This window comes from Streptopelia decaocto (genome assembly GCF_964273445.1).
Source record: "Streptopelia decaocto genome assembly, chromosome: 8".
Taxonomy (NCBI): domain Eukaryota; kingdom Metazoa; phylum Chordata; class Aves; order Columbiformes; family Columbidae; genus Streptopelia; species Streptopelia decaocto.
The window spans coordinates 20,466,236-20,493,903 of NC_138662.1; the positions used below are offsets into that span (position 1 = coordinate 20,466,236).

At 48.7% G+C, this 27,668-nt stretch overlaps 1 protein-coding gene across 3 annotated transcripts in view; it reads right to left on the reverse strand.

Moving 5' to 3' along the window:
• Positions 1 to 42: 42 nt before the first annotated feature.
• FLNB (filamin B) overlaps positions 43 to 27,668 on the reverse strand; it is a 70,718-nt gene continuing 43,092 nt past the window's right edge. The window contains exons 21-46 of one of the 3 annotated variants that reach the window (XM_082059843.1): positions 26,739 to 27,336; positions 26,338 to 26,511; positions 25,790 to 25,952; positions 25,268 to 25,428; positions 23,998 to 24,165; positions 22,428 to 22,551; positions 22,011 to 22,167; positions 20,206 to 20,395; positions 18,093 to 18,340; positions 16,067 to 16,141; positions 15,255 to 15,357; positions 14,318 to 14,458; positions 12,845 to 12,973; positions 12,235 to 12,408; positions 11,932 to 12,090; positions 11,367 to 11,570; positions 10,794 to 10,946; positions 10,273 to 10,395; positions 9,436 to 9,702; positions 8,882 to 9,019; positions 8,675 to 8,790; positions 6,895 to 7,027; positions 5,693 to 5,869; positions 3,569 to 3,787; positions 2,438 to 2,641; positions 43 to 1,749 (exon numbers count right to left, since the gene is read on the reverse strand). In XM_082059843.1, coding sequence (XP_081915969.1) covers positions 1,562 to 1,749; positions 2,438 to 2,641; positions 3,569 to 3,787; positions 5,693 to 5,869; positions 6,895 to 7,027; positions 8,675 to 8,790; positions 8,882 to 9,019; positions 9,436 to 9,702; positions 10,273 to 10,395; positions 10,794 to 10,946; positions 11,367 to 11,570; positions 11,932 to 12,090; positions 12,235 to 12,408; positions 12,845 to 12,973; positions 14,318 to 14,458; positions 15,255 to 15,357; positions 16,067 to 16,141; positions 18,093 to 18,340; positions 20,206 to 20,395; positions 22,011 to 22,167; positions 22,428 to 22,551; positions 23,998 to 24,165; positions 25,268 to 25,428; positions 25,790 to 25,952; positions 26,338 to 26,511; positions 26,739 to 27,336 — 4,686 coding nt within the window. In that variant the 3' untranslated portion in view covers positions 43 to 1,561. The remainder of the gene's footprint in view (positions 1,750 to 2,437; positions 2,642 to 3,568; positions 3,788 to 5,692; positions 5,870 to 6,894; positions 7,028 to 8,674; positions 8,791 to 8,881; positions 9,020 to 9,435; positions 9,703 to 10,272; positions 10,396 to 10,793; positions 10,947 to 11,366; positions 11,571 to 11,931; positions 12,091 to 12,234; positions 12,409 to 12,844; positions 12,974 to 14,317; positions 14,459 to 15,254; positions 15,358 to 16,066; positions 16,142 to 18,092; positions 18,341 to 20,205; positions 20,396 to 22,010; positions 22,168 to 22,427; positions 22,552 to 23,997; positions 24,166 to 25,267; positions 25,429 to 25,789; positions 25,953 to 26,337; positions 26,512 to 26,738; positions 27,337 to 27,668) is intronic. The other 2 variants (XM_082059844.1, XM_082059845.1) reach the window with 2 other exon arrangements.

Here is a 27,668-nt window from a genome sequence, read left to right on the forward strand (position 1 = left end):
TCAGCCTGAACTTTACTGACTACATATGAAAAGAATCCGGTGTTGTTTTTAACATGCACATTTTAATGAAGCAAACATTTCTATTTAATAAGTTATAAGATACAATTTTACAATCCTGCATTTTATTTCCAGTTTATTTCGTTTTTACTTCCTAGTTTACAATGTAGTGAGCATTTCACATTAAGGCACGAAAAAAAGCACAGTAAAAAATAAATCCCAACCTTGCTCTGTTTCCCCAGTGACGGTGCCGGAGGGTGGCGCATCCACACAGAACTGCCGACTGTACGCGTCAACTTCTCCCGAGGGACAGTGACATTCCCACGGGTTTCCAACAAATCCCACCTCCTCCTAATCGCAGAGTTAAAGCTCATTGGAGAGTTTAGTAAAGCCCCTGCAGCTGAGGCAGCTCAGATCCGCAGTGGGGAAGGAGCACGGAGTACCCCAGGACACACAGACAGGGTGTGATGAGGTCTGACCCTCAGCAGAAATGCCTTTTGCAGCACGAAGAGGATTTCGGGAGCCAGGAGCGCACTCCAGGCACCTCCGTGGGCTGAGATATAACAAACCAGCTTGCAAACACGGGTTTGTTGGTTCATATTGCTATTATTGGCAGATTCGCACACCCGCCCTAAACCCAACCACGGATGGGAGGCCTCATCCCCAGGCTGGTTTTGCACCATCTCACCTGCTTGAATTTTGGGTCACACAGGCGGGAGCGACACCTGGCTCACCAAGTTGAAGGGCTTTATTTAACCAGCCAAACCAGGGGTTGGTCATAAAATCAATCACAGAGTTACCTGCAAAGTTACAGAAATGTCACCGGAATCCCAAGCTAATTAAAAACTGCACTGCGAGCACCATGGCCACAAAGCTACCTGTCTAGACTTACAAAGCGTGAACACAGAAAGGCCAAACGCTTCCAGGAGGTCGTTTTCAGTCTGCTTTTGGTTTGCTATAAAAGAGAAACGTTTCCTAAATGTAAACCATTAGCAAAGCATTTTCAAAACCATTTCAAATTTGAGTGGTAAAGCCACTTTTAGTAGCTTTTTATAATGTTAAGTGTTAAAATTGATCAAGTATACAAAGGCACCTATTATAGTACCAGTTTTACCTCATTTCTTTACAGAAAAGAATTTGAACTGGGGACAGCCCAAGTCATATTCCATAACTAAAACGTAAAGTCTCCAGTCAAATAAAATCAGTAGTTAAGATACCCAATTACAAAGACAAATTCCAGTTTTCAATTAACATCTAAAGTCTTTAACATCCGCACGGGAAATTAGTGTCTAGTTATCCATGTGATTCTCCAAACGTTAACAGTGACCGGACAGTACTGCAAAGGTACAATCTGAGGAGGACGTTAAATAGATCGACATTAGGTTGGTAAGTAGGATAGAAGTGAAATGCTTGTAAAAAACAACAAAGTTACAGAGTTTATTTCTGACTGTATTGAAATGTGAGCCGTGTGTATCTAGAAACTGCATTTTGCGACAGGACTGCACCCAGAACAACTCAACGTCTGAACCGCAACCGCGAACATCGACTCCGACGCTGGGCGAGTTTAAGGGACAGTGACGTGGAAGGGGCTCCCGGGGATGTGCTCGTCGCCCCATTTCACCGCCAGCACGTAGTCACCCCTTTCCTTGACGACATACGTGACATTGTACTGGTGGCTGCCCAAGTGCTTGATGGACACCTCTTCGCACGGTATTGTGGGCCCGTGGACGCCAACTAGCAACATATTGGAACCTACAGCGAAAGAGCAGACTGTTAGCACTCCTAAGCTTAAATCAACAAGCAGAGTTGTACTGTAACATATTAGCACCATATCACAAGGATTTTGTTATTTGAATTCACGGAGTGGTAGTTTGAGGTATGGCTAAGTTAATTTGGTATCAGAGGGAATTTTATTTAAAAACAAAACACACCTTCAACCCCACAGAGGCAAGGGGTTTATTATTGGTGCATTTGCCAGTCCTGACAGGCTGGGGCACAGCAGACGAACGCTGCTGCTGGCAGCGAGCAGGCACTGCCTTGCAGGGACTTCGTTAGAAGTTAATAGACTAATGAACACTGCTGGCCTGGCATCCACCCACCGCAGCGCTCCCAGCGATGCCGATCGGCACCCCGGGCTCACTGCAACCCCGGGAGTCGATGCCACAAGGCCCCACGAGGGCGGCTGCAGCTCAGCAACCTGTTTGTTCTCCTGCCATAACCCTGCGGTTTCTTTCAGGTGCACCTGGCTCAGATGTAATAAACCCGCTTGCAGAGGAACTGGCATCCTTACAGGATCCATTTGGTGAACACCATGTAGCATTGAGGGATTTTCTTTAAGACCAGAAGCTCAAGCTCTGAAATTTAACTTTGTGGATTGGTTTAGTGCAAAAAGAACTCTGGGTAAACCGCCCTGGCGCCCAGCTGGTTCCTGCACCCATACCTGCTTTGCTGCAGTCCACGGAGAAGGAGCTTTTCTGACCCACAAAAGCCTTTGAGAGTCCTGCTCCCCGGGAAACCACTTTGCTGGCATCCGAGGTGGATTTGGGGATGGCGCTGTAGCAAGTTTCAGTCGACGACCTCGTCACCGACTCCACCAGGATGGAAGAAGTTTCGTTGGCGCTGCCTGGGCTCACCAGCCGCTGTCCTGGAAACGGAAAAGACGCCTGACATTCAGAGTCACCCCATCTGAAAGGTGTTTACAAGGAGGTTTAGAAACCCTCCCAATGACTAGCATGCATTCTGCATCCAAAACGCATTTTCGGAGAGGCGCAATTCCCCGCTTCAGTTTTTAAGCTGACACCTTCCAGCAATGCTGGCGGTGACCCCATCCCAGAGCCCTGGAGTGGTTTGAAGGACCACAGGAACTTCAGGATTCATTAAGCAAAGCTGGCTGCTTAAAGAAGAGTTAATTGTGCTCCAACCACCAAATGCCCCAAACGACTCGAGTTGGCAGAAAAGCAGGTGCAATTTTGCAATACCCTGTTCTGAAAGCAGAGCGTGTCCCAGCCCCGGGCGCGCAGCCCCCGCCGTCCGCCCCCAGGAACACCCCGGGCACCAGGAAAGGGTCACTAGCTCAGGGCAGCAGGAGAGATGAACCCCAGCCTGTGCTTAAACACAGCGCCGGAGAGAGACAGAGCTTCCTAAACCAGCCTGCCCTGCACCTAAAAGCCTCCCACACATCACTGACCTTCGCTTAGCTGGCAGCTGCACCCAAATGAGTCCAAGAGGGGCATCGATTATGCTGCCTGAAGGCTTTGCGAGGGGAAAAGCGGGAAAATAAGTCATACTTCCCCACGGTCGAGGCAACAACCCTAATGCTAGGTCAGGGTTTATTAATAACATTCCCCCGTGAAGCTGTTTCGCAGCCCTGCGCTGAGCCAAGCTCAGGGACTAACGCTGCTGTGGCCTCTCCTGAGATCCCTCAGCTGGGCTGTGGAGGCGATGGGGAGAAACGCTTGGCTTCTCATGTCTTTGGGTATCTAGACCTGAGCGCTGCATTATCTCGAAGGACATATTTGCTGAATGACACAAACTACTTCAGGCACACAGTAAATACCGGTTAGCTTGTTACCTGTAACCTTTGCCTTGAAGGGGCTGCCCACTATGTGGTTAGGTCCACCATATTTAACTCCAATTAAATAGTTGCCTGGAGCCATGGGTGTGTACATGACTTTGTAACCTTCTGGAGTTTCCTGGCAGTCCATTTTCACCTTTGATGGCCCTTCAATTGTAACAGAGAGGGTACCTGGACCAGCCTTGGTCGTGTTAATGAAAAACTCCGACTGCAATCCTAGAAAGATGTAGCACAGTAAGACACACTCTTCCTCACACAAGCAGCCTCAGATATTAAACAGGAACAGGTAATTCGGTGCAAGACAAGGCTGGACGCAGGGAGGGACGGTGCACACCCCCCCAGCATCCTTACACGGCCCAGGGGCTCTGCACCCCGGCAATGTCCCCACCGACCCGGCTCCCTCCTCCGCTCACATCGCTGTGCGGGTCATGAGAACCCTTCAAGACCAAAGTGGGAATAATTCAGCATCAAAAAAACTGGCTTAGGGAGAAAACTCTTAGAACAAGAGCTTTCCTGCTGGATGTCCCAGCCCGCGCCAGCGCAGCCTCCGCTCCAGCCTCTCACTGCCAGGGTGTAAATCAGCAGCAAAGAGCCCACAAAAAAGCAGAAGAAACGAGGGGCAGGAGATCTCTTGGAAGAGACGGGTGTTTGAACTGCTCGGCAATGGCGCTGCAAGCAGTTTGTGGAAACAAAAGCTTGTTTAATTGCAGCATCTGGTTAACATAGCCGAATTACTGCTGCTAGTGCTAAGCCAATGACACCATGCCAGCAACACAAGAAAAAAAACATGAAGCAAGGCTTTCAGCCCCCCAAATAATTTACTGTCAAACTCTGGCTTCAGATATTTATGATCTTTGGGCTGTTGTATCAGATACTTCTGAGGAAGAATAAAGTGCCTGAGCTCAATCAAAACCAGGACGGTTATGGGAAAGTCCCTCTCCCAGCGCACCCAGCATCCAACAGCGGGGCACAGAATAACCACGCTGAACTTCAACAGTCTGTTTAGACTAAAAACAACCCCAAGCGCCTTTATAGATGGAGAAAAACTCCCCTGTCCCTTATGCATCAGTGGCCAGTATTAACGAGTGCTTTTGTTTCCACCTCTTAAAGCAGCACAGGCTGTAATATCTTTATTTTATATAGTGTAGCCACATGCTTCCAAAACCAACCGCTTGGTTTCTCGAGAACAGCAGAAGCTTTGAATGAATAACTGCAGGATTTTTTTTCCAAGGAAGGAAAAAAAAGTGCAGGTATAAAATGGAACCCCCACGAGACAGCAGTAAATAAAGGGAAATAGCTATTGCTTTGTGTATCAAAAGGAAAAAAAACAGAAAAAAATGAGTTTTACTCTGCTATTCCCCTGTGTGTGTGGCCTGAGAAAGCACACAATAATAAATCAAAGTGCATATCCTGGAATGTTTTCATATTTTCTTACAAAGGCCATAAATCATATAAATGAAAAAAAAAACCTAAAAAATGCAAACCCTACATTCTGGAGTTGAGAACTATCAGATGGGGCAACCACAGCAGATAACCAGGTGTCAGATTTCCAAGCAGCGTCAGCGTTCCCGCTGCATCGGAAGCACGTTCAGCACACTACAAACCGAACCACCCCCCGACTCCCTCGGGTTTACATTTTACGTTTAACCTGGAATTGCTTAGAGGTGCGAGCACCGAAGAAAAGGGAACTGGGTACACACCCTTGCACCCGTTTAATTAATAGAGGGATGCAAGTTACGACTCCTTCAACTAGCCAGCCAACTGCCTCGGTTCACAAAAGCCTCCGGGTGTTACAGACGCCACGTTCACCCGTGGGAGGGAGCCGGAGCATCTCCAGAGCTCCTGGGACCACCGGCGTGGAGCTGAGCTACCGGCAGAGCCACAGCCCACGTACCGAACCCGCGCCGCAGTCCTGCTCTACAGAGGCTTCCAGTGCGTCAGGGCTCAGCACAGCCTGCAGACTCGCTAATTGATGGTTATAAGACTTGAGGAGCATGCGAGAAAGCAAAAATTAGCTTGCGCCCAGGTCGGCAGAGAATGGGGGTTAGTTCAGCTGCCTTAGCAGGGGAAGTCGTGTAACAATACACCCAGGAGCGGCCCCGGGCGCTGTCGGAGGGTTACCCGTGGTGCCGCTCTCCAGGCCGGAGCCGTAGGCCGTGACCAGCGCGGGGTTGCCGGCCTGGCCGGGCTCGCCCACGCGCACGCGGAACGGGCTGCCCACCACGTGGCTGCCGTTGAACTTCACGTCGATCGAGTGGATCCCGTTCTCGTGGGGGATGAACCGCACGGCGTACTTGTCTGCAAGAAAGAAGAGGCTTAGCTGGCGTATCAGAATGATAAAACAGCAATTAAAGCCAACGCGGGGCTGGTTAGCAGCCCTAGCAAGGCTTCTGTAACGTTTCAACTTATTTTGGTCCCAGCTTAGGCAAATTCAGCCACACAGGCTGCTAAGCTCATATTTAAGTAGGAAAACACCTTATTTATCACAGGAGGTGTCACGGGTTGCATTTTCACCTTGTCTACAGGACCTGATCTCAATTGTCATCTAGTCTGCAGGGTGAGTTTTAGGGTTGTTTTCCTCACACGTGCACTCAACATGACAACTTAGTCACAGCCCAACCTGTCGGCAGCCGAGGGGGCAGCGCAGAGAAGAAAAGCAGCTGGTAGGAACAAGCCTGATCTTACCAGCAGGCTGAGCACGCCGCTCCGACACCACAGACACTGCCCCTTTCCTTCATAAACTATGCCAGCAATTTGCCAGTATTTAACATTTCTGATGGCACGTTAACCCAGAGGAGGGACTGATCGTCCCCAGCTGGACAGCTGCTGTCTGCCCATAGTACAGACCAGAACTCCTGCAGACTCAAGTGAAACAGAAAAGCTCGTTGCCGAAACAGGTGCTGAGCTTTCTGGAGTGTTTGCTTATATCCAGCTTCTTTGACATTTGGTATGAAGGAGTGAGTGAGAGTTAAAAATAAACTATTACTCAAAGAGGGTAGCAGAGCTTTGAAAAATAAACTTCTCCCCCATTTAAATTCAACAACCACATCATATTTCATTTTTGACTAATATCACTGGGCAAACCAAGACTGAAATCTCTGCATCCTACATAGGGCTCAGTTATTTCATGGGCTATCGAGAAAAAGCGTGGATGTAAACCTGACCCAACAAGTCTTGACACCAAGAAGTCAGTCTCCAAGCAAGGTGCTTGTCCCTCGGGCACACTGGTCACAAGCCAAAGGGACTAAACCCCCTTGCTATGGGGCAGCGAGCGCGTTTTGGGGTTCCCTCGGTTTGTTGTGATGAGGTGAAGCCGTGCTCACCTGGCTCCAGCTCGGACACGTGGCATTCTTCTACCGCTCCGGAGGGGCTGTGGACCTTAGCATCGATCTTGCCCTTTGCCCCGTTCAGCCTTATAGCAAAGGATGCTGGCTGATTAACTTTTAATCCAGACTCCTGAGAATGCAACAGTCAGATTATCAAATTTAAACTTCTCATTTCAGACAGCACAAGGTTTGTGGCAGGGAAATAACCACTTCGGCTTTTTTTTTTTTTTTTTTTAAAGATCTCAACAAAAGGCCTAAAGTTGCAAGTTGCACTGATTTCAAATCAGACGCGCTCTCACTCTGAGGGAGTGGGCGATTTAGGAGTCGCCACGTTGGCCAGGCTGATTTATCCCATGGCAATAGACGGTTTTTGGAATCCAGGTGATTGCCAAATCAGGCAGAGGCAGGTTTATAAGATCAGCGACCTGTTATCACTGAGGTCAGCCCCCCAATATTCAGACACTTGATTTAAAGTACATTTAAGTTATAGCTCCATTTTCAGCCTGGTTCATTCATTCATTCATTCATTCCAGATTCATCCAGGGGAAAAGCCCCTGATAATGCAGTTGTCTGAGAGAGCAATGCGCCTGTTTACATTTGCCACAAGAGGCTACATTTAGAATGTCACCACAAGACGTCTTAGCACGAGGAAATCATTTAAAACACAAAAGCAGATGCTGCCGCGCTGTCGGGCCATCGGGAGCAGGCGAGGCAGCTCGGCAACCACGTGGCACCGGTCCTACACTGAACATACTTTACCTGATTTCATTTTCAATTAAATCCTGAAGAGGGAAATAAATGCAACTGAGTAGAATTGAGGTACAATGTATAAAGCAAGACCCTGATGCGGGTTTAGCGGAGGCTGATGCTGCACACTGTGCTCCGTTACTGAATACTCAGCTTTATCTGCCTCTCCAGAACTTAACTGAAGCGAGTATTCCTGTCAAAGAGTCTTTAAATGAAACACAAGAGAAACATCAATACCACAGCGACTAATTTACGCCCTTGTAACTCCTGGTTAGAAGAGATACTATTGGCTCAGGCTGTCGCGATTCATTAACACAGCCAAGGTGGAGGAGTCCTGCAGCCCAGGCAAACTCCTGGGGACCACGGCTGGGACACCTCCAGAAGAAAAGCCTCAACTGAAGTACTAATTGCTTATCGCCACTTGATGAGGACTGAGGTACAGTATAATTAGACAGGGATTCTCAGTCTCATGTCCAAGTTTCTGGCTTTGGAGGTTTAAGTCAGGCCTTTAATGTTACTTGTACTTTAATACACGTAACCGCACACACACAAAATAATATGGTGGGGTTAACAGATGAGCCCAGACCAACTACAAAGCTGGGATTCACTCTGAGACTTGCTGCCGTTTATGAACAAACTGAGGCACGACTTTGTGGTTTTGTGGCATCAGCCAGAGCAAATCTGCGCTCTGACCTCACGGCAGGGCCCCCTCCATCCGCCCACGTCAAGTTTTAGCTCCTCAGCATTATTTCCAGAGCCTCTTTCTTATTCTTAATTCGCAGGCGTTACCACCTGCAATACACTCGGGTGAGCCTTCTGCCTCAAAGGTCTGGCTACCCGGAGCTGGGCCAGCTCTCCTGGCCGCGTTACCAAGGGGCCAGCTGCCAAAAACTGGCTGCAAGCTGAGCTTGAGAACAAGAACCAACCATGGCAAGGCTATGACTAAGAAGAGACAACCACTTTGGTCTCAGAGAACAAGGACGAAATCAGTCTGCGTGGCAAGCTGTGGAGATGTTTCCTTATGTCTCACCTGAAGGCTAGTGACAGTGAGCCTGCGAGCATCGTCGGAGGGGGCGATGACGGGAACCAGGTAGGGGCTTTCAGGAATGTGCTCGTCATTGAACTTTATGGACACCTCATAGTTGCCTGGGGGAGAAAAAAGAAGCAGTGAGTGTCCTTAGTATCTTTGAAAGCCACATTCAGTGTTATTCCAGCACAATTTGGTGTTGGTACCTACCTGGCTCTTGAACTATGTATGATACACCACAAGATCCATCTTTATGGTCCTCAAAGGCAATTTCTGCTTTACTTGGGCCTTCTACAGCAATAGACAGTCCTCCAGCTCCAGCTTCCCGTGTCCATATACTGAACTCGGCTGTTGAAGCACATGAGAGCACACACAAGTGTAAGTTTGCTGTTGCTGGGTTTCAGCTTCTTCCTAACAGACCATGCAGCATCTCGTGCTTACGTGTCTGAGGGATCATTCCTTGCCCCTTCCATTAGCCTTGAGTTAGCGATCAGCCCTGCACAGCACACCTTACAACCTCCAGCTCGTTCCCTGAGAGCATTCACTTTCCAAAGCGTGCATTTCCAGACTTCCCCATCCACATGATGCATCAATATTATTTCTCCGTATTTCTCCACTGATTGTCCCCCGGCTTGGGGTGACCCTACATTGTTCCACCAACCTCTGCTCCAGCTCATAAGAGGAGAAGCCAACAGAAATGAGAGCGCTGCGCTGGGGAGCTGTGCCCAGCGGGCACCAGAGCCTCGCGAGGGCAGAGCACTCACCTGGGACGCCCGTCTCTCCGCGCTCCAGCCCTGGGCCTCCAGCTCTCACTTTGTGGGCTCCTCCCTCGCCCAGCGGCCCCACGGTGAACTGGAAGGGGCTGCCCGGCACCGGCTGCCCTCTGTATTTGACATCCACAGTGTGCACCCCCATTTCTTGTGGCACAAAGCGCACGCAATAGGTGTTTTTGTCGGCTTCTACGATTTCTGCATCGAAGTTTCTTCCGGAGGGACTCGTCACCTGGGCTGTCATATCGCCACAATCGATTTCTAACGAGAAGAGAATTAAAAAAAAAATGCATATTAGAAAGTACAAAGGGGTTTGGTATTTCGTTTTTGGAAGCAGGACCTGAGCTCGAGTGCTTACACGGTACAAAAGACAGGAGAGGCACAGAGGCGCCAGGCTGGGAACGTGCTGCCCAGCAGCAAACCCGGCCAGGTACAGCTCACCAGGTGCTACGGAGGCAAATGAAGAGACTGGATAAGTGCAGCCCACTAAGACTGGCCTAACATGATTCACGTTTGTCAGACAGCAGGACAAACACATAACAGCCAACGTGATGATCTCAAAACCCCAGAGACAGGGTGAGCTGTGCCACCCGTTCTCCAGCCTGCTGCACACAGAAAAGATTCAGGCCTCTCTGGTATTTATTTCTCCATATGTTGATCATGGTTTGGCTTATTTTTAACTGTTCAAAGAGACCACATTACCAGTGTTTCTTCCCTAAACTCTCTTAATATGAGAAAGTCCTAACACCGAAGTTTCTATTTCCAGTGCTTCAGGCACATCCACAAAACACAAGCACAAGTTACGGTTACAGGGATAAGGACGTTCCTTACCTGGAATTTTTAGGTTCAGATCACATATACTGCCTACGGTTGCAACGGAGGGAGCCCGTCTTGTTCGTGTGATGCTCTCCTTAACTCTTCCTTCACCACTTATCTTCACAGTGAATGGGCTGCCTGTAGGGAGCACAGCGAGTCATTCCTCCTCTGCTCACTATGCACTTTGGTTGGAAGAGACCCTCAAGATCATCGTGTCCAACTGTTACCCCAGCCCCAGCACTGCTCCATGTCCTGAGAACCTCATGTCCGTCTGTCCAACCCTCCAGGGATGGTGACTCCAGCACTGCCCTGGGCAGCCTGTTCCAATGCCCCACAGCCCTTTGGGGAAGAAATTGTTCCCAGATCCAACCTCAACCTCCCCTGGTGCAACCTGAGGTAGGTAGGTAGGACCTCTTTGAATCTTTGGGACTCACGGTATGAGCCAGATTACACAGCCCACGCAGGGTTCCAGTGCACTGGCCAGATGAGTAAGACTTGCTGTACTACCCAGAAAGGTGACAAACATTCCTTCTTACCTGGAATATGTTCGTCTGCAAATTTAGTGGACACAATGTACACGCCAGGTACAGTTGGAAAATAGGACACTTTGCAAGTTCCGTCTTCTAGGTCTTCAGTTTGGATATCAACCTTGCTGGGTCCTTCAACTGCCAGTGAGATCCCACCATAACCTACAATACAGCTAAATTAGCCTCAGATTTCCAGAGTGCTATTATAAATATGACATAAAATAGTCCAAACCCATAGCAGTAGCGAGTTGGTAGGTTTGTATCAGAGTGGGCACACGGGAGTAGCACGATGCCTTAATGACATTTTCGTAATCCTAATCAGTCACATATTTAAGGCACAGCAGGCATTCAGCTCCTAAAACGCTCTGACCATATCCCTTTTTCTTCATGAATGTTGAAAAGTTAATAGCAATGTCTGTGGTTAATAACTGACAATAATGACCGTGCATATTTAATACACTATTTGTACCCGCTGCTTTGCAACTTACGGCCTGGTAGTCACACGCAAAGGAAGACAAGGCTTTCATTTAGAGAGGATACAGAGCCCACAGCCCCTCACCGCCCCATTGCAATGGAGCTAACCTGCATCTCTGGTGTCTACAATGAAGTCACACATTTCGAAGGTTCGTCCTTCTACCAAGCCACGTCCAAAAACTCGGGCTCGTCTGGCATCTCCTATCTCCGACTGGACCACCATGATTGTCACAGGGCTGTTTGGTACGTGGCTCCCATTTTTCTTGATGCTAACCAGATGTTCTCCTACTTCCCGTGGAATGAATGAGATGCCTACAAAGCAGGGAAACGTGGCAAACTTATTCACTTTTCACGCATGCTACACTTGATTAAAAAGCCTTAACCACACTGAGAAATGACATACGGAAAGAGCATGTTGAACCGTTGCTCTCAAACAGGCCACAAAGCTATTCACGTATGCTGACAAAATGCACTTCAATCACAGCCTGGGACATCACATGAAAACACAAGAGGTCATTCATACTCCTCTGTCTTTGGCCAACAGCATCAAACAATATGAAGCACTTGGTTTGATGACGCTTCTCTGGGGTGGGGCAGAGCAGTCAGGCATTTTATACAGCAAAGCAGACCGGAGAAGACGCTCCTCTGTGGGATCAAGGGTATCAGAGCTTACCAATGTGGTTATTGGGCAGCCTCTTCAGGAGACAGGGCTCATCGCGACCCGATGGGGCTTTAATGCTGGCGGTAAGGAGGCTGAGATCGGTCTCGTTGATGTCCAACAAAAAGTCAGCAGCTGAACCAAGCTTAACCTGGGACCGCCTTCTGTTATCATCTATATATATAAAAAGAGAAACGAGCCAGGAAATATTACAGGGTTAAGTCTAAGCACCTCATGTTCCTGCCACAAAGCAGGTCCTCCATGCCATTAGAGGTTAATTTTCATTATGAAGTGCTTCCAGAAGTCTGAATTTCATACCTGTGATCTTGGCCGTGAAGGGGCTGCCCGGAATGTGCTTGTCGTTGTACTTCACCAGGATGCTGTAGTTCCCAGGCAGAGTAGGCAGGTACGTGACCGTGCACGTCCCGTCTTTGTTATCGATGCAGCTGATCTCTGCTTTAGAAGGTCCTTCGATAGCCAAGTCCAGCCCACCTGGGAAACCAGGAGAACAGCACTTCTGTGAATCTTTGTGCACACCAAGTCCGAAGTGGAAGATCCAGTACTTGGTACTGAAAACACAGCTTAGATGCCATTTTCTCAAAGGACAGCAGCAAAAAGAGCTCAGCCCAATCCATTAAGACTTGAACTCTCTTCAGTCTGTTAGATTTACTGAACAGTGATTCCACATGCAGCCATCACCCACTAGGATCTAAGCTGCCTTCAGTTTATTTTTAATTAAATCATTTGCACCCCGTACTACAAGACACATCTACTGCTCTCAGGAAAAGGTAACTAAACCATTTTTACTGCAAGTTATCACATCAGAGATTCACGGTTGGATAGACGAATGCAAACTAATGCCAATGCGCGTTACACTCACAGGAAGATCCTAGTTTAGGGTTAGGGCGGGTTTAAAGAACAGACTTACCCTCTCCTGCATCTTCTGTGACGATGGTAAAAGTCGCTGGTTTATTGGCAACGCCATAAATGAGGCCGGGCCCGTAAGCAGACACGCTGCCGCTGTTCGGGTAATTCACGTAGAACTGCAGAGGGCTCTCTAAAGAGGAGGACAAAAATAAAAGGCACTTTTAAGGATAAGTGGCCTGGATTGCAAGAACGAAACAGACATCAAGCTGCTCCAGCCCAATGGGATCTTACTCCTATGCCTTCTCCAGTGCCATTCTCACTACTTGATATCTGAAGACCTTCTAATGCGCTTAAAAAAACGAATAAGCCTCCCCTTTCACCTTCAAAAGATACTTCTCTGCAATTTGTTCCATATTCAGTCATGACAAAGCGTTACTCAAATTACCAGAGATAAGCTTCAATGATGTTGTAAAGGGTCTTATTCATTACAAGTTTATATTTAGCACACCAAACCAGAACATGACTCAGAAGCAGGCTCTCGGTTCAGGCACCGAGCCCGAATTTTGGTAGCTCAGAATTAGGAAATAGCACAGCACATTGTCTGACTCGATGAACACGAAGCAGCAGACTTGAAGGGTATCCAAAACCATATTTGCCAGCCTCCGATTAGCTAAACTGGTGCACAAGAACAAAAAGTACAGTCACCAACGGCCAATAATGGTTTCAAAAAAAGGCACAGAGAGCAATTAAGTCCAAAGCCAGATCTTCCAGCTGAGACAGTAGCAAGTTTGCTTCATGATAGCCTTCAAAAAGGAAATATTAAAGCACATCACCCTTCTGTCCAGGTGCAGGGGAATGGTCTTGCTGAACCGATATATCCAACAGTTTGGCACTAGAAGTGCTGGAGCCAAACAAAGTGCTGAAGATACTGAAGTAGCGGGTTTTTTTTTGCCCCAGTGCAGAGAAGAGGAAGAGAAGGAAAAGGATTAAAGGCCACGGTTTCTGTTTGTTAAGAAGCAGCCAGGAGGAAAGAAAGATTACAGCACAGTGTGCATGTGTTTTATTTTATTGCAACAAGATGGAAAGAGTAACTATAGTGTTTTAGCCACCTCATCCTCCCCACAGATCGAAGGTTTTATGCCAATGCAGTTTTAAGGATAAACATATACCGTAACCACTAGTTTTGTTGAGCACCATGGCAGTAAATGTCAACCTGAAAAAAAATGGTAGTTTGAAAATTGTATGTTTCTTCTTCATAATAAAACGCCACAAAAGCTGGTTTCCAAAACCAAAATCCATTTTAAGCCTGGCTGGTACTATTAAACCACAATGGAAGCTCACATGTGCTGGCACTTACTCCTTTTGCTTTAGTTTCTCTCTGACCGCATGCAGATGAACCGCTGCCGAGCAGCAAGACGGCCCGGGCAGTTCTTACTGCAGCGTATAGAACCGAGCTATAGGAACCTGAACAGGGAGCAGATGCGGCAGCAGGACACTACGCTCCGATTCGCGTCGCCTGCTTTGTCAGACTCACCTGGGATGTGCTTTCCCATGTATTTTATGTGCATTTCATGCAGCCCGACCTCAGTAGGAGCGTATCTCACTGTTACCGTGCCGTCTTTGTTATCCACAATATCAGGCGTATCCGTCTTCCCAGAGGGCATGTGTACTTCACCTACAAAAAGGCGCCGTGGGAGTTACAGAAGGAGAAGCCGCCTGCTTCCCCTCTCCCACCCACAAAGAATCGTCTAGCCCTTTTAAACAAGCCTTTTAAATTGTTAAATTCCTTACCCACAGGCACAAATAGGAGACGAACGGGAACACTAACCAGACGTGTTTTCTGCTTAAGCTACATGAATGCAAGGGGGTGGCAGACATCTGGCAAACAGTCCCGCGCCCTTACAGACTCTCCAGGCAGAGCTGTTTGCTGCAGCCACCGCGATTCCCACAGCAAGGCCCAGGAAAGGCACCGATCCACCTCCCTGCAGGATGCGCCCTCTCCTGCGGCTCTTTGCTAAAGGAAAAGTCAACTGAGCCTTCAGCAGGGCCGGAGCGGGATTGCTGAGCCGGGGGCAGGGGGGGACACGTGTGTGCAGGAGCTCGGTGCCACCGCGGTGTTACTGGGGGATTAAACTGTGGTGCAGCATCTGCACAAAATAAATAATGGAGCTTATCGAGGATGCACGTAGCTGCTGCAGAGGGGAAGAACCAACGGTTCTTGCAGTGCAACAGCTCCCAGCTTAGCGCTAAGGACCAAGAATTGCCTCATTTAACTCCAAGCATCGGCGGGGCGTATCCTGCTCATCCTCAGCGGGTGCCACTTGATGTGAAATTAAACAACTAAGCTGCTGGCAGGATACAATCCTCCCACACACACTGTGGTCCAGACCACCCAGGCTCTTCGCTTCAAATGGATAAACACGCTAACAAAAAGCAAAACCTCCCCAAGAAGCCACGCGTACTCCAGGTACCTGTTATTTCTCCTTTCCTCACGGCAAAAGGGATAACCATATCAAAGGGCCGGAATCCCATGCCGTTCATGTCTCCAACTGGAACATAAGCTTCTTCTGTGACCTAAAGGGAGCAAAAGGATGGGACATATCAAAAAGACATGGTAAGACCCAAAGGAGCACCAAGCAACTCCATGGTGAGCAGAAGCAGCGAGGAGCGTGGGGTGATTATCGCAGCCGGCCAAGGACTGGGCTCAACTCCTTCCTAACACCACCACACCGCAGAGCAGAGCCAATCAAACACGGTGCCAACAGAAGACATGCTGGAAAAAAGTTTAAAAAAGAGATAAAAATGGAACACAAAGGGATGGAAGACAATGTAGTGCACGCAAGACCCAAAGTGGCTCCGTCTGAAAGGATTTAGTTGCTTAAGGCCTGGAAGAGAAAGTGATTCTTGAATGGGGCAGAGTGATTGCAACACAAAATGGACAAAAGAAACGAGATTCACAATGCGACTCTGGACTCAAGACACTGCGCTATTTTACTGGGAAAACAAAGCGGTGCACTCAAGTTGCTTTTGCCAGCAGTAGACATTGCACAAGTAAAAGCTGTAGGTGTAATGATCCTCTTCATGTTTAAATGAGAATTAATTTGGAGACTGCCTTCAAGCAGCAAAGAAAAAAAACAAGGTCTGGATCTCAAGAACAATTGATCAAACAGAAAGAATGAACACAATGACCAGAGCGATTCAAGCAGTCCCAAGAAGCAGGCTGTCATCTGAAATGGAACACAGATGGGGGGAAAACAGCTGAAAAAATGTAAAAATTGTGTACCCAAGGGCGGAATCCGGGGGGGGAGGCGCCCAGTGGCTCCTGCGACCGCACGGCGGCATCATCCGCATCTACAGCCTGGGCAGGGTAAAGGCAGGTTTAGGAGTTATTCTGGCGTGGAGACGTTCCCACCTTTCCCAGTACAGAACACGCGTCTCCTTCCAGCTGCTCAACACGCAGCCCTCCCTGCCCTCCCACCAACACGGGGACCTGGATCCAACACGAGGACCTGGATCCAGCCCGGGGAGCTGGGAACTGCCTGTGTCCCCAGGCACCGGTCACCAGTGGCACGGCCATGGGACACAGGCAGGATGTGCCCTTGTTGGGAACTTGGGAGGGAATCACAGAACAGTTTGTGTTGAAGGGACCTCCCCATCTCCCCCAGTGCCCCCCCTGCCATGAGCAGGGACATCTTCACCAGCTCAGGGTGCTCAGAGCCCCGTCCAGCCTGGCCTGGGATGTCTCCAGGGATGGTTCATCCACCCCCTCTCTGGCCAACCTGGGCCAGGCTCTCACCACCCTCGGGGCAACAATTTCTTCCTCATGTCCAGCCTGAATCTCCCTCCTTTACTTTAAAACTGCTGGAAAGCAGCATCTAAACACTGGTGGAACTGAATTTCAGAGTTGCTTTTTTATGGGATTGGCATGGAGGAGAAGTGAGAGGTTTAAACCCAAGATGCAAGTCCCCGAGCACCGTGTGAGCTGGGGACAGGACAGCGTGTGACCACCGTGGGACGGCAGCTCCTGGCTCCTGCCTTTGGGCGAACGACCCAGCCCCAGCCCATGTCCAGCCATCGCTGCAAAGCTGTTTTCCTGATTCATCGCTAGGACAGCATTGCCAAGACACCAAATGTGCTTTCCCCTGGGCATGGCCTCCCTTCCCACCAGACATGCCAAGGATGACTTGCACATTCCCGTCCCCCCCACCCAGAGCAGCCGGGGCTCCCACCATCCACCCCCGGGCTCGGCCACCCCGGCTCCTCTGCCCACGAGCACCACTGCAAACCACCCCAATGAAACAACCCTTCTGCACGGAAACTTCTGCGTGGAAAGACTCCACTGCAGAAAACCAACGCAATGCAGAAATATTGCTGTTTCCCTGTTCTCCAACCCCAATGAAGACACCCAAGTCAAACACGTTCTGCATCAGTCAGTTGGGAATTGGGAATTTTGGCTGGTCAGGAACAGGCTCCCTGACCTCCAGAGGCATTTCCTGCACTGAGCTTTGAGCTGTGACCAAGGCACTCATTTCTTCTCATGGAAACCACCAGAGATGCTGACAGTGAGCTGCCCAGTGGCAGGTAGGAAGAGCCGGCATGCCCAGCCCCGAGGATCAGGACAAGTTCGGCCACAGGGTCTCCTGGACCGAGATGTGTCAGGGGCCGCCTCGGCTGAGCTTACAAGACCAAGACCTGTTCTGCCAACACTGAGAGCTGTTCTTCACGCCAAGGGCTCCTGTGAGCCCTGGGAGGCGCCTGCTCTGCTCCTCTGTTTGCTTTTTAAACCTCAACATGCTACAGTGGTCTGCGTCGGAAGGAACATAATTAGAAGACGGAGGATTTGGTGGTAACAGTTGAACTAGCATTTGCAAATCACTTTAAAGTGTGAGCTAACAGCCTGCTTCCCTGGGATCTGTCAGCAGACCATGCCTTATTTTTGGGTCAACATTGTAAAGAGTGAGAAACGGACAAGTCAGAGCTCCATATCTGACAACAGTTGCAGTAATTAGCTGTAGAAGCCGATTACAACGACCCTTACACATCATTTAGAAAAAGAACTACATGGTCAGGAAATGAAAAACGAATTTGTTTAGAGAAGCCAAGTCTTCATCCTCTGATGGCTTCTATCCCTCTTCACTTAACTGTTTTGCCTGCTCAAAATAAGCTTTGCAAGTAACAAGGATTCATTAGCTCCCGCTAGTCTAATAAATGCCTAAAAAAACATTTACACACAGAGTTAACCTACCACTAAATAAAACATGGAAGCAGGAATCTGAGTGGGAGGTATTTTTGGAGCAGAGCTGGCTTACCATGACGGTGAAAGGACTGTTGGGAATGTCCACCCCACCAAAGCGGACGTAAATCACGTAGGTTCCTGGTTTGGCGGCCGTGTAGAAGATATCATAAGTCCCGTCCTCGTTTTCAATAACATCTGCTTCGGCTTCTGTCCCATCTGGCGTCAGGACGGTGCACGTCACTTTTCCCTTCCCTGCTGATTTGGCGTCAACCACAAAACCAACCTCCTCACCAGTCTTCACAGTGGGTGCAATTCCAGGACCTACGAGGCAATTTGCACAACACACGGCGTTCAGAGGACGGTTTTCCCAGGCAGGCCGCCTAGGAAGCACGGCACCAAACACCACCTCCAGGGACACACAGATGTGGGTTTGGGAGGAGAGGGACAACAAGGGACACTGGTGGTGTCAGCACAGCCGCACGCAAGAGCTGGCCACCAGCTTTCCTCCTCCTCTGGATGAGAACAGAGCAGGAGAAAGAAGCTAAATTTGAAGAAAGCAACGCCTTAATCCATCCTCTTATTGTCATACTCCTTTGTGCAGAGCCAAAGGCACAATCGTTTGCCCCGGCCAGCAATTCTGCTGCCGCTGCTTTAACATAACCCCCGTGTAAGCAGCTACCAAAGGGCACAGCAGCAGCCACGGCCACGTTCCCTCCTACATTACCCACAAATCATTTTCCACTGCTCTGCCACACACCCCAAGAAAAGAACATCATGAAACAATGCCCAAATTGTAGCAATCAGATCCAGCCCGAAGAATGCTGCGTTCAAATGAGAACTATTAAGTCTCATTTGCAGTACATATTTAATACTCCTGCTTTTGACCGGGACATTTTACCAGCTAAATGGTTTGTTCTCAAGTGGCAATGAACCTGCTGGTTTAATACCTTGACAGAATTCCAGCATCTACTCCTACAGCGATTGTATTTCAGCTTTACAACAGAGTCAGAGGCACTTCTTGGAAAGGGGAAATTTAAGCTGGCATCTGAAAGTAATCTCCATCATTGTTATTTTGAATAGTTAGTGACTTAAGTTACTTAGAAAAGTATCGTATTCAGCCATTAAGGGCTCTTTTAAACAAACCTGGAAGCAAAGGGGATACCCGTGGCCCTGTGTTTTCCATTGTGCCAGGAATATAGTTCTGTTTAAGCAGGTTTGAAAGCACCTGGCTGCTACGCGGTTCACTCTGATTGCACAACACAGGTCAGCACAACGCCCAGACACTCTCACAGGTCACCAACCACAGATTAACTCTCCCTGTTCAATTTGGCCTTGCCCAATGAATTTATTTTTAAATCAGTGGCATCCTTGGACCGAGTTCCCGTCCCTTCTGCTCCCGCCGCAGCCTCGGGCTGGCTGGGGGTGGCAGGGTGACCACCAGCCCAAAGCTGCGCGATGACCACCCGTCCTGTGAACGGGTACGGGTCACAGCATCATTGAATCATTTTGGTTGGAAGAGACCCTTAAGATCATCGAGTCCAACCATAGGTTGAAGCTATAAATGCGCTCCTATGGTAACAAATTTGGAGTCCCTCTCCATCTCAAAAATCAGTGCCTTGCTATAGCGATGATTTTTTTGACTTGCAGTAACATCTTATCTTTAGGTTCCCTCCCTCCACAGGTCCGTTCAGATCCTGGCCAACCTTCGCTAGACTGAAAAGCATCAGAAACCTCCACTAATGACACCCAGCCTGAGCAGGCTTTGCTAACGTGCAAGCATGCCGTCAGCTATTTACACCCTCAGAATTCATTCTGTTCTTGCTCAGAACAAAAAGCTTCTTGCAATGCTCCCAGTGCAAGAAGCATGATGCAGTGAACATGCACAGATACATTCTTTTTAAATCAACCCCACTGCAGCTCTCAGCAGGATTATTCTAGGCCAAAATAAGCATCAGACTTTGGTTGCATCTGCCTATTTATAACAAGCCAGGCAGATGGAGATTTTGCTATAGGCTGTAAGAGATTCCTGCTCATCCACAGAGGAGGATGCTACTTTATCTTTAGGAAAACCCCTCTTGTAAGAGCAGCCAGTTTACACAAGTCTTTAATGTCTTCTACACCCATTACATCAACCATACCATGCTCAGAAGTACAAACAACAGCAAGAGAGAGGAGCCAGCGCTCACCTGTGGCCAAACACTTGCTGGCATCCCCGGCCGGAGATGCCCGGATGCGATAGGGAGAGGACGGGATATCATCTCCACCGTACTTCACCCCGATGGTGTAGCGGCCCGTTTTGTCGGGGACGTAGGTGACTGTGTATGTGCCGTCCTTGTTGTCATGGATGTCCACTCTCTTGGGTTTGCCCTCTTGGTCCTGAGGAATGCAAACCAGAAGACTGAGGCACTGAGAACTTAGGTATGAACTCCTTTTGCAGGGCAGTGATTCTGTTAAAACCTTAATTAGTCTCAAACAGACTCAGAACTGCAGCTCTTCAAGGGTTAAATATTTCACTCAAGGACTAGTACCAGGAACTACTGTGAACAAAAAGGCATCAGACCACCATAAAACAATCAGGGCTTTCATTAACTACCCTTTGTTTGATATGAGAATGTTTATGAGATGCAGCAAGCCATTTTCATGAACTTTATATTCACTGTAAGATGTTTTAGGCTTCATTGTCATATCGCTGCTGGAAACCAAGAACAATTCCCAGGTCCCCAAGGCACAGACTGGGAGCCAGACTGCGCAGCTCTGGCCTGACAAAGCACCGGGTGGCTTTGGGCAGCTGCTGCCTGAGAGGTCTGAGGTCGAGGGAAGCATCACCGAGTCTGTTATCAACCCTCCCAATGAGGCATCCAGCTCCCAACATGCTGCAAGGTCCATAGACAAGAGCTGGTCCTTCAGCTACCACTTCTACACTGAATACAGCAATTAAAGAGATGCATAAACAACGCAGATCTGAGCTTCAGCATCAGGTTTTCATATCTAAACTCAAGATTAGCGTTGTGCATAATGTTTACAACAAAGCTACTCCCACCTACAGCTTTCAGTGCCACCCATCAGCTGCAAAGTGTGAAGCATTTTAGGAACAATCTATGATTCTATCTGTGTTTCTATGAAGTCTGCCACGCTTGCTCATAGAGAACAGTGCAGTGACCCCATTCTGTATTTTATGACTTAACACCGCCTGGGGTACAGTACAATCTGTAAAGGACCTGAGACTTCCAGTATGGCACAGAAGAGCCTACTCCTTTCAGGAAGGCTCATGAAAGCTTTGACATTCAACAGATCAGAACAAGATGCAAACAACCGCCACGAGGAGGACGCCTACGTGCTCCCACCACGCAGGACTTGTGGAACTCGATCTTCAAAGCCACAGCCAAGCTGGGGGCTCTGATAAGCATTTTGGATCCTTTAAGAGCATGCTTGCATGCCAGGAAAAAGGCAATTGCTCTGCTGCACCTGAGCGGACAGCGGGACAGCAAGAATGCAGAAGGGCAAGTCCAGCCGGCCATGGTGTGACCCCGGCATGCCAGAGCTGAGAATGTGCTTCATGGCCCACTAACCAGAGACCTTTCCGCTGGGGCCACGGAGTCCAGGCACCGAAAGTTTCGGGAAGAACAATAACAAAGGCAAATAAAAACATTCCTGTAGTATCTTTCACAGTAGGTTATGACTTCTGCAAACCTTGAGGGAGGCTTGTTTGTTGATTTATCATCACATAATGTTCAGCGTGGATGTTATCTCGTGGCCTTGCTGAACTACACTGCTAGAAGGCTGTCTCCATTTCAAATTCCAGCATTTTCATCATCTTACCAAAAAAAGTATTCATCTCATTTGGGGCATTTGCAGAGTGCAAGGTTAACCAAGAGCCAAATATAGCCTGGGTGATGACTTTAAGACAGCAGTCTCATAAAGCAGCCCCAAGAGCTTCTCAAACACAGAGTGCAAGACTTTCCTGCTCCTGCTTAGCGATGCGGTTACTTACAGTGATCTGCACAGCCAGAAGCCCCTGCCCGGCGTCCTTCGCATCCACAGCGAACTCCACGGGCAGGCTGGCGGGGATGCCGTAGGAGCTGAGACCTGGGCCGCTCGCCGTCACTTTGCTGGCATCATATGTAGGAAGGACCTTCACCTTGAAGGGACTTAAAGGGAAACACATTATTGTCCCCTCTTCCTGAGTCTATAGTCACTGCAGGACACGCTGAGGTTGGATCCACCACCCCAATGGCATCTCTGCTGTGGGTGCAGCAGCTTCAAACCACCGCTGAACCCCAAAGTCATGGGGACCTGCCCTGGTCAGGTCCAAAGGACCACAGTTGGCCCTTGAATAGTGCTTGTGCTGAGAGAGCACACCCAGGCAACTAAATCTTCAGTCCATCTAAGCGTATCTTCATCACCTTACCTGCGAGGGATCTCTTCATCGGCATATTTGACGGAGATCATGTAGGGCCCCTCCTGCGTGGCGGTGTACACCACCGTGTGGGTGCCGTCCCCGTTGTCCACGACGTTAACGGGCTCCACAATCCCTAAAAAGCAAAGGAGAATTTTCTCAGCTGTGCTATTGGAATTCAGTTCTTCATCAGCCACTTGCTGCACAAAGCCCCAATACGCGCTGCTGATTCACAGTTTGCAACAAGCTAATTTTATTTTATTTTTTTTTAATAAATGGAATCCATGATCCGTTTCCCCTATTGTGTATTCAAAAGCCATCGCCTTGAGATAAATTTGTTATCTGCCACCCGCTGGGCTCCCACCTTCTTGCTGTAAACAAAAGTTAGCATGAAAACACTGCAGAAAAGTCTGCCTTTCTGTTCAAGTCCAGGTGAAGAGCTACTGCTCAAAATACACTGAAGATCTTTCGAGAAAGAAAATGAGTAATGCTTATAATTGCCCGAGCCATCATTTACAAGATTACATACTGCTACTGGGATTCACTGCACGGAATTGAGCCCTCAAGCCACTTAGTGTGGAGCATCCACCCATGCGAGTCTTTCACAACCAGGTATTTGCAAAGGCAGGAGAGCCCTGCAAGCTGCAGGTCCTAAGCAAGCAGGATCAATTATTTCAATTTGCATTAAGCAAATCTACAGCAGATTACGTGACATATCAGTGCTGATCAACACAAAGCAGCCTACAATTACAAGTTGGCTTTAAAACACAGGAAGGATTAGCAGTAAAGCACCCACAAATGAAACGCATAGTTGCCATGCAAAGCCTAAAAGCGACATCGTTGGTTCCCACTCCCTCCTCCAGATGATTCCTGCTGTTGCCAGTTGGATTTCCGAGAGCCAAAACTGCCAGGAGTTCGTGAAGGTTCAAACCTGTCTCAGTGTTACCCTTTGGATCACCCTTAGAGAAATCCGAAATCGCTTTCAGTGGGGAGCGCCATCCCTGGGAATCCGTCTCATCCACTAAAATTAGAGAAGGGTTACCCGGAGGGCACCTACACCCGCGCGACCTGGCACTGGGGCGGGGAAGCAGCTCTTGCTTCCCAGCAAGGCAAGGCTGGCAGCCCAAAGGTATTTGCTGCCAAGATAACGTGCCACCACGACACAGCTTCCTAGGTTAACACAAACATCGCTAACGCCTTCATTTGAGGGCCTCGCTGCTCTCTGAGGGGTTCCACCACATTTCAGAGACTCCTGCCACCCAGCAACACAAGCTTCCCAAGTCACCATTCATGTGTGAGACTCTGCATTGACTTTTTGATGTCTAAATCTAAGCCACAATTGTTCACCAGTGATGGTTACTCATGCCACTTCTCCCAGTGCTGAAGATAAAGCTCTCAAAGACACTGCCCAAAGCAGCCCTACCCAGGACACTGTTCTCCTTTTACAGCTGCCAAGATGGACAGGAACAGAGGGAAATTCTCATCCAAGTGGTATCACCACCTTTGCAAGCAGCGCCAGGACCGTGTCACCCCCCAAGCGCAGAGATGGGGGCACAGCTGGATGGAGCACGTTGGTTCTTACCTCTGGGTCCTGCCACCACCACCTCCAGGGGCGCTACTCCTGCCTTGCTGGTGTCCACAGTGAAAGACTGTGGGATTTTGGCTCGAACAGCCGTTCCCAGACCCGGTCCCGCAATCTTCACCTTGCTGGGATCCACAACATCCTTCACAGGAACCTTGAAAGGACTGCCTGGAAGTGAATGCAGCAAGTGTTAAACACCACAGCGTTAACAGGTCCAGGAAACCAAAGGACTTGTCCCTAGTTTTCCTTAGGTTTTCTTTATTACTATCCCTCAACCTCAGGCAGGAATGACAACCTCACAGCACACACACGACTTCTGTGCTTCTGCAAAAGCCAGAAATGTAATGAAGGTGCTTCTACATTTTCACTGCCTATGCAACAGTTCAGTTGTGATCCATCTGCTTCTCACACCTCCGAAAAAAATGCACAAGAGAAAGCAGAATTGCAGACAAAGCGTCACGCAGCCACTTCTTTCCTTCATATTTTACCAAGCTCAGTATGTTGACAAATAAAAAGGGACTAATGGGAAAGGATCAGCTCACTCTCAGCGTCTAGGAAAGAACATCTAAGTGGACGCTCTATGGCAGCACACAACTCAAACATTGCAGCAAAATGCGTCTGACATTTAGGAGCATTTAATTCTTGGTATCAAGCAAAATATCCTCCTTTTAATAAGTGAACTGCTGGATGTCAGGCGTACCTGGAGCATTCCTTAAACATGCTTCATTTGAGCTTAACATCCAGTGCAAACATACACACAGGTAAATATCTGGTTTAGGAAACAGCTACTACCCTTTCTGCAGTGACCAAAACTTGCAGTGTTTAATATAATACCCTGACCAGCCCACCATTAGACCATCTTGCTGCAGAAGGATGCACACACCAAAAGGGCTATAATCCCGACCAACGTATTACACACCACTTGTGAATAATACTGGCTGTTTGTCAAGGGCTGATGTCCCTTCCCAGTCCCATCCCTCTGTCCCCGCTCTTTTGTTTGCCCCAGATGGTGCTACAGACTCCAAGAGGCCGTTTCAGAGATGAGAAGATGCTGCAGCCCTTCCTCAAAACCACAGCAGAACAACACAAAGCACGCCGCCCTTCCCTGCCAGCTGCGAGGAGCAAACACCACCACCATTTCCACCTGAATTCCCAGGAAAAGCAGAAAAAAACCCTCAACATCCCCAGCATGAGTGAGATGTCACCAAGGTACCGAGTCCTTAGCTCAGCACCTCCCCTCTTCTGAAAGCCACTGAGCAAGAGCCCTTACCAGGAATATGCTCTCCCCCGTATGTGATGTTAACATCGTAATCTCCTGGAACGTAAGGAACATACTCGGCGCTGCAGCTCCCATCCTTGTTATCTTTACAGCTAATTTTAGACTCTGAAGGTCCTTCAACAGTGATTCCAAGGCCACCAATTCCTGCCCCTCTGCAAGACAAACACACATTGTTAGAATTACCCACTTCTAAGAACGGCTTCATGTGCTCTGGCTGCATTTTTACCCTGACTGGAGATGCAGTAACCTGACTTGTGATGCCCAGCCTGCTCTGCCACACAAAGCCATTCAGCACTCGCATTTTCCTATAACTGTATCATCAACCACTATCAACCCTTAATCTCTGCAGAGCAGAGCGCTCAGCATGCGATGAGGTAGCGCACGCAGTAATCAAACGGACACAGCTCGGTCTTTTTATAAATATCTATACTGGGTTTAGCATCCTGCACTGCAGAGCCCGCGACACTCCTCCCTCCCTCAGATATACCTTATGGATCAATCAGGTCCAGTTACCTGGTGACAACCGAAAAGGCGTTTGGCTGATTTGTGAAAGCTTCTTTGAGCCCAGGCCCTTGTGCCTTGACGCGTGAGGGATGGCAGCCCTCGGTCACGTTCACTCGGAAGGGGCTGTTGGGCACAGGTACGCCATCATAGGTGACACTGACTGTGTGCGGACCTGCGAGAGGAGAAAGACACGGCCCGAGTCCCCTCAATGTTCTCATCACTTAACATCACTTCTACAAGATGCTACAGACTTAAATGTCAGTAAACGGGTAAGAGCTTCCTCCTGCATTTCACAAGGCTTCACTAGCGTTTCATAACCAAGGCGCCATCTATGCGCTGTTCTTCTGAAGCCAAGTTACCATAGAAGTCAGCTCTTCGAGTTAAAATAGAGATAATTCTTGCAGAATTAGCTCCTCCGCTGGCAAAAAATCTTGCTAAGATGCCAACAAGTTACTGGCAGAGCTCAGCAGTTTGCCAAAGCGTCAGAAGAGCTGCTTGCTCTTGGTTTTCCCCTGCCAAGTTAAAAAACCCCAAACAAAACATAAAACAAAGGTTACCCTTTTCAAACGGCGTGTACTCTACTGAATATGTTCCATCGGCGTTGTCATGGATGAGACAGTCCGCGGGGGAGCCGGACGGGCTCGTGACCTGCGTCCTGATGTGGTCACCGCCAGCCTTCGTTAGAGGTCGAGCATCCACAGTGAACTCGGCCGTAGCTTCTCGGAAGACATCTGCAGGATACGCCTTGAAGAGTCACTTGAAGAATCACATGTATTTCCGACAACAAAACATTTCGTGAACCAGCACGATAAACAACTCATTTGGGAACATAACGAACCACCCCCGCCTGAGGGTCACCATGGGAACACACGAGACTTACAACTTTTAATGCTCAAAAGAATGTGTGGGATAAAGGACCACAAGCTTGACAAACTCTGATAACAACAGTTATCCTCACCTTTTCCTTCCACTCCTGGCCCAAACACTTTAACTCTGCTGGTGTCCACAGCTGGCTCCACTTTGACCCGGGCTGGGAATTTTGGCACTTGCTCTCCTCCATATCTCATCTTGATCGTGTACATGCCAGCCGAGAGTGGCACATATGTCACCACATAGGTCCCATCTTTGTTGTCATCGATCTGGATCTCGGCTTTGGAACCAGCATCCGACACAATGTCCACCCGCAGGTCCCCGGGACCGGCTTCTGTGCAGTCGATGTTCAGCAGCCCAGCCTCACCTACTTTACCACGTTCGAGACCTGGGCCCGTGGCAACGACTTTAGAGACGTCAAACGGCATTTCTATGTCTGCCTTAAATGGCGAACCAGGAATGTGAACCTCTTCGAAGAGGATGTTGACAAAATACTCTCCAGGCTTCGTAGGCAGGTAGGAGACTGAGCAGGTCCCATCGCCATTGTCTGAACATTCAATTTTAGCTTCACAAGGGCCTTCTACTGTCAAACCCAAACCTCCAGTTCCTGCCCCTTTGGTATCTATCGTGAACTGGGCTGGTTTTCCAACAAGGCCCCCTCGAAGACCTGGACCATGAGCTTTTACCTAGAAGAGAATATGCAGTTGAGCTAATTTAATTTTTTCATGTTATTGCCAGCACGGACTGCCTAGTTAGACCCCTCTGTGTGTGGGACTTGAGTGACAATCTCTTAAAAATATACAGAAAGCAACAACTCCTCTGGCACTTCTCCCAGTTTTACTGTAAAGTTGGTGTTTCTCCTCCAAAGAGGTTTCTAGGCAAGGATATTCATACTCTCACCATAGCTGTTTAATAGCCACGGGAAATAAAAGGTAGAAACATTAAAATATCTAATGGCTGTATACATGTTTTTCTTGAAATATATTTCCTTAGAAAGAAGCATTTCAACTAACACAGT